The sequence below is a fragment of the Etheostoma cragini genome, chromosome 10 (assembly GCF_013103735.1).
Source record: "Etheostoma cragini isolate CJK2018 chromosome 10, CSU_Ecrag_1.0, whole genome shotgun sequence".
In the NCBI taxonomy this organism is placed as follows: domain Eukaryota; kingdom Metazoa; phylum Chordata; class Actinopteri; order Perciformes; family Percidae; genus Etheostoma; species Etheostoma cragini.
The window spans coordinates 13134358-13145363 of record NC_048416.1 but is presented as its reverse complement, the minus strand read 5'-3'; the positions used below and the strand labels follow the sequence as shown (position 1 = coordinate 13145363).

The 11006-nt window shown below is 40.7% G+C and overlaps 1 protein-coding gene across 1 annotated transcript; it reads right to left on the bottom strand.

Moving 5' to 3' along the window:
* Positions 1-3737: 3737 nt before the first annotated feature.
* si:ch211-153b23.7 lies at positions 3738-9677 on the bottom strand. Its single transcript, XM_034884254.1, has 7 exons — positions 9412-9677; positions 6315-6465; positions 5603-5746; positions 5324-5452; positions 5007-5243; positions 4651-4776; positions 3738-4209 (listed from the first exon to the last, which is right to left on the bottom strand). The coding sequence occupies exons 1-7, from the start codon at positions 9552-9554 to the stop codon at positions 3982-3984; spliced, it is 1158 nt and encodes a 385-aa protein (XP_034740145.1). The 5' UTR covers positions 9555-9677; the 3' UTR covers positions 3738-3981.
* Between the last annotated feature and the right edge of the window lie 1329 nt (positions 9678-11006).

The following is an 11006-nucleotide window of genomic DNA, read 5'->3' as shown; positions in this document are numbered from 1 at the left end:
TTTTTATCTTTTCTTACTTTTCTCATTCATTATTGTAATTTTTGTTAGTGGTGTATTGTTGTTTTAAATCTGTGGTTTAATTTGTTGTGAAGCACTTTGGTTCACTTATCGGTTGTTGTAAAGTGCTATATAAATAAAATACATTTACATTTACTCAATATAACTTTCTTTTTTAACTTTAAATTTTTTTTATGATCATTTTGATTTTTGTTTTGGGGTCTTTTTTATTTCCACACCAGGTACGTATGTGTGTGTCTGTGAGTAAGAGAGAGAGAAAGAGAGAGGGGGGGGGGGGGGGGGGGGGGGCAGATGCTGTTTCTCAGATCTGTATTGACAGAGAGGGCGAGAGAGGGAGCGTGGTCTCCATGTTCTGTGTGTGTGTGAGTGAGCCAAGTTGCGGTCAGCTGAGGAGTTGTATTCAATCCGAGCACAGATATTGACTTGTATTACTCGTATAATACTTGTACTCGGCAAAAGTGCTTTATCCGTGCCGGATACTCGTTTCAGCCGAGTACTCGGCTCATCCCTATGTTTTAGCCAGCTTCCTCGCTGGTCATTGTGATCGTTCTGGATATTATGTCATGATACTGTCATTTTAATTCAGTTTTTCCTTTTGTCATCATTTTATTTTCCACTTGAATAACAATGTAAGGGACCATATGTTTGTGTCATTCTACGTGAATTTCGTAAAAAGCTGATTATAATAAAGTTTACTGCAAGGGTTTCCTCTACTCTCACCTATGGAAATTTTTTCAGAGATGGCAAAAGTACTCATTTCCCGTACTTAAGTAGAAGTACAAATACTTACAATACAGACCTGGTCATATGCCTTCTCCAGATCCACAAAACACATGACCGCTTGGGCATACTGTTGTGGTTTGGGGTTTTGTTTTGGATTTTCTTTCCCTTTTGGCGCTCCTTATGTTTGCTTCTTAGTTTTTTTTCCCGGTCTTGTGTTGTTGTCACTGTCTTGTGATTTCCCGGTGAGTGTCTGTTTGTTCTGCTTCTTGTTTTGTTTTGATAGTTTGGTTTCCTGTCTTGTCTAGTTTTCTCATGTGATTCACTGACGTCTCACCTGTTCCTCGTTACCTCTTGTATTTAACCCCCGTGTTCCCTTTGTCCTATGTCTGATCCTTTTGCCTTTGTCATGCAAGTGTGGCCGTCCCGTTTATCCTGTTGGTTTGTCCTGTCGTCCTGCTCAGTCTTCCCTACCGATCTCCAGTTGTAGTGTTCCTGTGGGTTTCCAACCCTTGTGCTCTGGCTTTTTTTCTTTTTTCTGGCTCCCTGTGATTTTTTTTTTTTTTTTTACTCTGTTGCTCAGCTTTTTGTACAATAAACCTTTTGAACCTGCTGCTCTGCCTTTGGGTCCTCCTTCCGCTACCATCACACATACTCCTAGCATCCTTGCGAGAGTGAAGATCTGATCCGTTGTTCTACCACCAGGACGGAATCCGCTTGGTTTCTCTTCAACCAGAGGTTCAACTATGGGCCAAACCCTCCTTTCCAGCACCTTGGAGTATACTTTACCATGGAGTCTGAGAAATGGGATACCCACCAGGGCATTGATAACAATCCCCCATCATGCTCCAGCTTTGCCTCTACCACAGAGGACGTGTCAGCTGGATTTAGGAGATCCTCAACGTGCTCTTCCACCGCCCTATTACCTCCTCAGTTGAGGTCAACAGCGTCCCATCCTTTCTTTACACAGCTTGGATGGTTCCCCTCTTCCCCCTCCTGAGGTGGCGAACTGTTTTCCAGAAGCACCTTGGTGCGGACCGAAAGAGTCTTTCCCCCCCCTCAGCCGGGGGCTTGTGAGTATCACAACACCCGCCCGGCGCCTCACGCCCTGGTATGGTATAGTATGGTTCCAGAACTGAGACTTTGCGTGGAGGTAAGCCCCACCAGATCCAACTGGTAGCGCTCCACCTCCCGCACAAGTTCCGGCTCCTTCCCCCACAGAGAGGTGAAATTCCATGTCCCCAGAGCCAGCCTCTGCCGCCCGGGTCTGGTCCGTCGAGGGCCCCCGACCTTCACTGCCACCCATGTGGCAGCGCGCGCGACCCCATGGGTTCCTCCCATATAGGTGGCTGGAGAGAGAGAGGTGCCACGTTGCTTTTTCGGGCTGTGCCCGGCCGGGCTCCGTGGCAAACCCGGCCACCAGGTGCTCACTGACGAGCCCTCTGTCTAGGCTTCATCCGAACTTTTGATGCGTCAAGTGCAACGTACATTCCCAACCAATTAGATTGAATATGGTATTGATGACAAAAAATAACAGTAACTGCAATGAAATTATTTAAAACTAGACTATACAATTTACAGTTCTCAAAGACGCATACACACAAGTCTCAACTGATTATCCTACCGACAGCTAGTCTCTCTTTCTTTTCTTTTCCTTTTTTCTCCATGTTGCTCGCGGTGCAAGGTGCGTGTCGTTATTCTCCGACGTGACGACCTCTTGTAATAAAATAAAGTAACAAGCTTTTTTTTTTTTTTTTTAAATGTAAGGAGTAGAAAGTACTGATATTTGTGTTGAATTTTAAGGAGTAAAAATAAAAAGTCGCCCCGAAAAATAGTAAAGTAAAACTATCAGAAAAATCTACTTGAGTAGCCTACAAAGTGAAGAAGTAGCAAAGTATTTGTACTTTGTCATTTCCCATTTCTGCATTTTCTTCTACGCACCTGTCTGTAAGACTTTGAAGGTGTGCAAAAGTCTTTTAATTGTTGTCTAGCTCTATGCATTTTTATTTTTTATTTTGAGTGGAGCTGCTCGGGACCGCAAATTGAACTTTGGTGTGAACTGACAATAAAGTTGTATCGTATAGAATTGTTTGTGCATTTGTTCAATAAAGCAATGACTAAATGACCACAAATTAAAACAAAGTATTAGATTATTCCACAAAATTCCCTTCATGTTGTACAAGGCAAACTAAGGACTGATTTACAGAAACTTTCCAAAGATTGCTAAGAAAACATTGTTTAGAGGAAAAACCCCATTGCCCAGCGGCCACCTCTGTTGTTAGACGACTTGTGTCAAGAGTTTCAGTTCAGATGTGGATCAGTGAACCGTTCAGCTTCCTTTAGTGTTGGAGCAAACATTAACTCAGCAGCACACTGCAGAGGAGACTGTCTGCTCATTAACAGCTGTTCTGGGCAATACCCACCCAAATGTAGCTTCCTTGTTTGACTTTCTGGTGTCATTGACTTTTATTGTGTGGTTCTGGCTGGTTTACTGAGCCCATACATTAAAGGAAATCATGTCACAGACTTCAAAAATACACCATACAACTGTAAAATATGTTTAGATAGAGGCTGGGTAGCCCCCTCTGATGCAAAGATGTGATGTGATATCTTTGTGTAGGTTACTGGACCTGTTAATTTCCCTATATTTAATTTGATATGTTCTGTTTTATAAGTTAGTATAATAAAGCTTTTTTAAGTGAACTTTTTAAGTTTTTTGTTTCATTCAAATGTTAACATGTAACAAGTTATTTGGCATGTTGAAGCAGGTAATGAAACACCAGCACGATTAGACTATGTCAGTTATTTATTTTATCATTTTGACTTCATCGATGTTTAATTGCTTTGATAGTAACACAAAGCAAGCATTAACTTTGGAGAAATTATATTGGAAAGAGATCCATTACAAAAATATATATTAGATATACAGATACAAAACATGGCATCTATTTCTGTTATGATAACTACAACAATGAAAAACACAGTAGACTACTGTAATCTACAAACTAACCTTTTTTTCTTATGAAGCCTAACAGGGCAAACAATGCATTTTACCGCAGATTTGCTCATGTTGGATTATATCTATTAACATTAACATTAATTTGTGTTCATTAATCAAGTAAAAGTTATGTCAGTGAGTGTAAATAACAACTGAAAAATGGAAGGAAAAAAATGTACAGAGTTGAAAGTTGTACATTTGTATATTAATTTACTGTGTTTGATCTTGTTTTTTTTCTCCGACCCTTAGTCGGACTCTTTGGCTCTGTTTGGGTGTTTGGGGCAGAGAGGGTGGTGCTGTTTTCTTTTCTCTCCACTTTGTGTCCTCTTGTCTCCACCTGGTGGCTGCTGCTCATTATTGCAGCGGTGAATAAGCACAGGGTCCTTGTTTGGAGGCGTTTTCTTCAACAACAACCGTTGCAGCATCTGTTTGTCAGACCTCTCCCGTCGGAAGTCATCCTCATACACCTTGAGCTGTAGAACCACAGACAGTAAAGTCAGAAAAAAACAGATCCCAGTGACACATCTTTAGGAAATCCGAGGAGCAGCTCAAAGTGGATTCATCACATATATTTGCCAAACAGGTGATTTTACTGTAAACCCTTGGAGGAGATGTGGAGCTGTGCATATATCTCATCAAGGCAATGTTGTTTATAAGGTCAGCCACTCACATATTTAACCATATTTAACCAATCCAGCATTAGATGTGATAAACAAAAAAATTGCAGTACTGTATGAATCATCAGTTGCCTAAGCACACACCTTTCTTGTTGGTTTTGGGTCAAGATTATACCGCAGATCGTTGTAATATTATACATTTAAGTGTGAATGGGCATTCGTATGTCTGTCTGTGTGAGTGTGTGATTTTGACAGAGTGTGCATTTGTGTGTACGTGCACACAATCCAAAACCTTACCTGCTCTTGCAATAGTGCCACCTGTTGGCGTGTCTCCTCCCTCTTCTTCCTTAGCCTCCGGTTCTCCTGCAGTGTGTGTTTGTGATCGTTGTGCTCTGTCTGATATTCGGCTTCATAAATCTGGGTCTGCTAACACAAGAAATCAATATCTTGTGATCTGCAGATACTTCTTATTTCACTGTGAGCAAATTTCAGAACAGCAGACAGCCACCACTTGGTGGTGCAGTTCACCATCTAATTCAAGTTTTGAGCATTAACCACATCTTTCCCTGGCAACAGCGAGTTGACATCAGTTCTGCTCTCATCACATCAGAAGTGGTAACGTTTTTGACGCTGTGCTGAAGAGAGCATCCCACCTGACATTGCAGTGCTTCCAGCTGTTCTTTTAGATCCTGTACTTCTGTCAGTGCTCCCAGTGGGGTACCACTTCTCCGGCTTTCTCCTCTCAGCCTTGCCTCTTGGTTGGAAGAGTCTGGGAACAGGGAGGATGAGGGGTTGTATCCAGAGACGTGACTAGATGACAGGGTGGCACCTACTGGAGTATTGGTGGTGGGGCTCGACACAGGACCACGTATCACAGCACTGAAGCTGCCCTATAACAAAGACATAAGACAGATTGATTAGGCATGCTCAAGTTACAGATCAGAGCATATCCTACTGAAAGATATAATACCTGTTTGGCAGGTGTGCAGTCTCTGTCTGGGTGATGGATTCTGCTTTCCACCACTCTGATGTATTCATGCAGCTCCTGGTTCTTCTTCAGCTCTTGCATCAACGCCTGCTCATAATACTCCTTTGCACTCTGCAACCCCAAACACAGCACTAAACCACACACACGTAGACCATATCTATTATCTTCCACCATCTCTACGTCCTACACCGAAAACCCACCCACCGTTTAGTAATTTCCCCATTTGCTGTATCTACATTTACAGTGTTGTTGTGTGTTTACCTGCTGGTGCTCAACTTTGAGCAGCAGTGTGTTGTTGAGCTGTTTGATGGCAGTGTTCTCCAGCTCCAATGTCTCCAGTCTGTGTTGGAGACCCAACATGGCACTGTGGTACACCTGGTCCCAGTCCTCATTAAGCTTCATCAGCTATGACACATCATCATCATCATCATCATCATCATCATCATCATCATCATCATCATCATCATCGTCACATAATCTTCAGTGCCATGTCCTCCATTGCAGTCATCGATTAGCATTAAACCATCATTAATGTCGTCTTCAATTTCCCCTTGGAGATCAATAAAGTATCTATCTATCTATCTATCTATCTATCTATCTATCTATCTATCTATCTATCTATCTATCCATCTATAGTCTTTTCTTCGCAACAACATGCGCATAAGAATATGGATTTAGCTCAGTGAGGTGAGACACTACACTCTTCCCACTTGCACGCTCTAAATACATTACAGTTTACATCAGTTGAAAGAATAAATTCCGCCCTGTCTCTTTCTCTTTTTATGAAGCAGCATCTAATTAAAATCCAGAAACAAAAGTTGTATAACTTTAAATATGATTCTTTAGCAGCAGTTTTCACAAAGTGCCCACAGTCTTCCTCTGGGTTTTAGAGAGAACTAGATGTAATTGCCAACATCAGCAATACAAATGTGGACCTGTAGAGAACCTGCACCCGATAAAAGTGACGTTGTACCTCTTTGTTGACTCTGCGGAGCTCAGTGTTCTTGTTGAGCAGCAGCAGTTTCTCCTGGTCAGTGGAGGTGACAGTCATACTCTCAGTGATCAGAGTGACCTGCTCTTCAGTGGACAGAAGCCTGTCGCCCACGGGACTCACATCCTCTGTCCTGCGCACGCATGCACGCACGCACACACACACACACACACACACACACACACACAAATACAGTTACTGAGAATATGTGCCATAAATAAAGTCATAATGAAGGACATTAGCAGAGGACTTCCATTAATAAGCAAACACATGCACACAAAAGAACGTCAGAGTACTTTTGAACACCCACTCGCTTTGAGTGCACTTACAGAGAATCGAATGGGAGCTATTATGCACACCCACGCACACACGTACATGCATGCATAGTCACATTATACACCCCAGCCAACACACCTACACACCTACACACACATGCACACACTGTGGTGCATTTCTTTGCATCTAGAGTCTTAGCCAATCAACATTAGATGTGTTTGCATGTCGATATCAAACAGCATAGGTGATGATCCCAGGGAATCGTTGATTTCTATTATACCACTTGGTGAACAGAAAAATATTTGCAAAAACTAATTAGTCAAACTAGTTTCTTTTCCACTAGCCCTGTTGTGAGGTCTTGTCTAAAAGGAATAGCTGACAGGGAGGCAGCAGAGAGCTAAAGCCTTGGGGAATCTGCTCATGGAAAAACACACAACCCTACATGTAGCCCGCAGGCTTTCTTCACACAAACATAATGTATGACTGCTGTAACCTTAGAGAGCTAAGTACTACAAAGATTCACAAGCTGCGATCACCTCTCATCCCCCTTAAGGCTAAACTCCCTCGCAAACACACACTTTTATCCACTTACGTACAGTGTCCTGCAACGTGGAAACCGGTGTTACACAATTTTAGAGAGTTGTATTCAAGGCAGTACAAATGGGAAGATGCAGGTCTATTTATTGCTAAAATGACAAAAAAGTAGCACATTTTCTTCAAGATACTGATTTTGTATGAAAACTTTGTATTATCAGGATTAACAGTTTTCAATACGTATTTGGCCAGAGTCTGATGGTGGGATTATAAGATTAGAAAATTATTTGTCTTCAAGATTAAAATAATATTTCATATTTTGGAAAATATGCATACTTTCTTTTTTTGCTGAAAGCTAAATGAGAAGATTGATAGCTTAGCTTAGCATAAGAGGTTCACTGTTCTTTTAGAGACAGGAAACGGGGGACAGCTGAGACTGACTCTTTTAAAAGAATGCCTCCACCAAACAGTCATGTTGGGGTTTATATCCATGCCTGTCTCATATAATATTCCGTATATAGTGAAGACTTTAGGAAAATTAAATAATTGACCTTTTAGATATAAAATGACATCCCTATACATTTTTATCCTGTTTGACATTTGTTAAATGTTGTCATATTTGGTGTAGGAATTGTTGAGTTATGGCCAAAAACACATTTTGTGAGGTCACCGTGACAATGCTATTTGACCTCCAAATATATACTTCAGCTCATTCTTGAGTTCAACTGAGGTCCTGATATGGATTTTTACCTATGGACGGACTCAGGCTAGTTTTTTCCCCCCAGACTCTAGAGTTTAGGCTAAGCTAAGCTAACCGGCTGCAGCTTCATATTTTGTATTTACAGACGTAAGAATTGTTTCAATTTTCTATTATTTTTTTAATTGCCAATTTAACACTGGTCAAGGACAACAGATGAAAATTGGCTTGCAGAGCTAACTCATTTACAGTTACTACTAACTTTGCTGTTGATTAATGAGCACTGTCCTTGTCAAATTAACAAATAAATGAAATGAAATATAACTTTTGGTAAGAAGGGGAATTAACGTATTTCCCCAAATGTTGACGTTTCTTTGAGAACTGCCTTCCAAAAGCCCCTGGACAACGTTGACAATGTGTTGTTATCAAGCTCAAAACAAGGGATTTTCTATTCTCATTTCCTTTAACGACAATTTTTTCATGAACAATATCCTAGAGCAAAGTCAAATTCTTTTCACAAAATACATAACTATCTTCAAAAGATACATTGCAGTTTTGCAGTTTGGGAAGCGTAAAATGAATTGAAGCCTAGTATGAGCACAAAATGCTAACATACCGGTGTCCGATATCATGTAAGTCATCACTGCGTATTCAGACAACCTATTGGGACCACACCATGCCAGGTCTCTGATCCAGAGCCTTTTTCTCTCCAGCTTCTCTGACAGCCGATAGACTGTACACTGTCTGACCCAGTTAAGCAAAGTTTTCAATTGTATGCAGCCTTGGAAGGACACCTAAATGCCACCGCTTCTAGCAGCAATATGGTAACTCACTGTCATGTTATAAAGAGAGAGATAATGTCTTTCCCTCTTGCTGGTGGAAACCTTTACAAATATCCCTCTAGATATGTGTCTGTGTGTAACTGGTCACTGGCCAAAGATGGATCCCGTTTCAGAAGAGAGAAGTGTGCAGTTTCACTATTTTAAATTAGTTATTTTCAGGCAGACTAATCTTTTGTGTAGGTTGAGGGGTCACAGCTTTCACAGTGTTCCCACATTAAGAACCATGACTAATAGTCACATGTAAAATAGTATGTGAAATAATGAACTTAAGCCTAAATCTTTATGACCTCATGGAAAACTCCTCATTCCCACTTTATTCCTCTTCTCATTGAACTATCTCGTTAAAAAGCGTGATGAGAAATATGATGTAGCCATACTGTGGATTCAGTCTCTAGAATTGAATACATTACAGATAACGGTCCGACTATTCCAATCTATCACTTCAGCTCAATTAGTCTCTAATTGTAAATTTAAGGATGTTTGGTAAAATTATGGGATGAATACAGAAACCCTTGTACAATATAATATATACTATAATAAATACAGAACTTATTGCTTTCTGTATACGGTTAAACATTTCTTGACACTCAGTCAGAGGGGTTGATTTAACTTTATGGTATTGTAAAGGTTTTGGAGTTGTTATGTTACAATTGAATTGTTATGGATTAAACTACAATACGTTCCTGTTTTTTTGTCCACCCCTGTATGAAAAAGTGTTAAACACACATACCATAATTCTTCAGTTGATTTGTGATCCTGTTGGCTCTGGGGGAGGCTGCTGTCACTCTTTGGTGAAATATCTGTCTGTGTTCCGGCCACCGCTGAGGATGACAATGATGAGGAGGACGACAAAGACACCACATCTCCATCCATAATTGATTCAATCGTTAAAACTTCTAAACTTCTTCTGAAGTCCCGAGAGAAAATTAAAACTCTGCTCTACACACGCAGAGATGTTTCTCTGCTGAAGTCGTGGTGGAAAGTAAATAGTGCCGTCAGAATTGATACGTAGCAAAAGAGGAAGTAGTCGAGACCAACAGCCACATGATGCAAATGCAGGAGAATAGGAAGTGACACTGACAACGGTTGCAGCTTTAGGCCTATGTTAAGGAGGGCCTGTCCCACTGTGGTTAAATGTATTGTACTTGTTGTACTATGATCGTACATTATTCAAAATGTTTACACAGTTGACATGTTGTTGTGACAGCATTTGGAGAATCTGGGAAACTCCACTCAGTGTAGGAAGTGTGAGTGTTTGAGTGTTTGTGCCTCTATGCTTGTGCCTGTGTGTTAGGAGACTGTTGCCTGTTTGTCTTGTGATTTTAAATGAGAAATTCAGGAAAGAGCTAATAGCGGGGGAGCAGAATAGATATGCATAATTGCAGAACATGTAATTGATTATAATTGTAACACATACATTTATTCATGACAAATAATGATAGGGTCAGGCTAATTGCATTCACCAGTCTGCTCATTACTGGGAATGAGAGAAGTAGGCTGCAGCAGGTTAATTAGGAAATCACATGTTCATCCAAGGGACAATCGAGTAAATTAAAGGATTTTTTTGTAATTATGTTCCTCCTAGTCAGGCTAAGCTGTCTTTTATTAACACTAAGGAAATTAATTTGCCAACCTCGTTTGCTACACGTTCTCCTCCGACAACTCCAACGGAGTCCAAGATATTTGAGGAAATATGTACCCCATGGCAAGAAGAAGAGGTGCAGTTCAGTGGCTTAGATGTAAATAACCTCCTCCATAGCTGATTGAGATTGAGTTTATATGTCAATAGACGCAAATATACTGCACCTTTAACAGCAAAACTTGTCAGCATCCCTACAGTATGGTAGTGAAATGAATTGTATGCTGTATAACTGTGTATAGTATACAGTCTATTTCACTGGGAACAGGCAGTATACTGTTTGGTAAAATAAATACAGAGAGACACATAAATGTGACCTGGCTATTCACATAAAAACATTTAATCTAGCCAGTTAAATGGAGGAAGGAACAAGACAAGGAACAAAGCCCTTTAGGGTATATTTAGGCTCAGTCTTGTGGGCAAAATGTTTGGCGTGACAACACTACAGTCCACAGCCGTGCTCGTGGCTCTGTATGGCTGTACTTAGCCACATGCTGTTTTTCAATTTTAATGCTAACATCGGCATGCTAACGTGGTCTGAGCGACAATGACAGCATACTGGTGTTTAGAAGGTATAATATTTACCACGCACTTCATCTTGGTTTAGCGTGTTAGCATGCTAACATTTGCTAATTAGCACTAAACACAAAATACAACTGAGGCTGATTGGAATTTGATTAGTTTTG

What these genes read in the sequence shown, in the direction of transcription:
- si:ch211-153b23.7 (XM_034884254.1), bottom strand. Translation starts at nt 9,554, where the DNA reads ATGGATGGAGATGTGGTGTCTTTGTCGTCCTCCTCATCATTGTCATCC. An exon ending in TCCGCAGAGTCAACAAAGAG is followed by an intron (nt 5,747 to 6,314) that starts GTACAACGTCAC and finishes GATGTGTCATAG; the next exon opens with CTGATGAAGCTTAATGAGGA. An exon ending in TGGAAGCACTGCAATGTCAG is followed by an intron (nt 4,777 to 5,006) that starts GTGGGATGCTCT and finishes TTGTGTTAGCAG; the next exon opens with ACCCAGATTTATGAAGCCGA.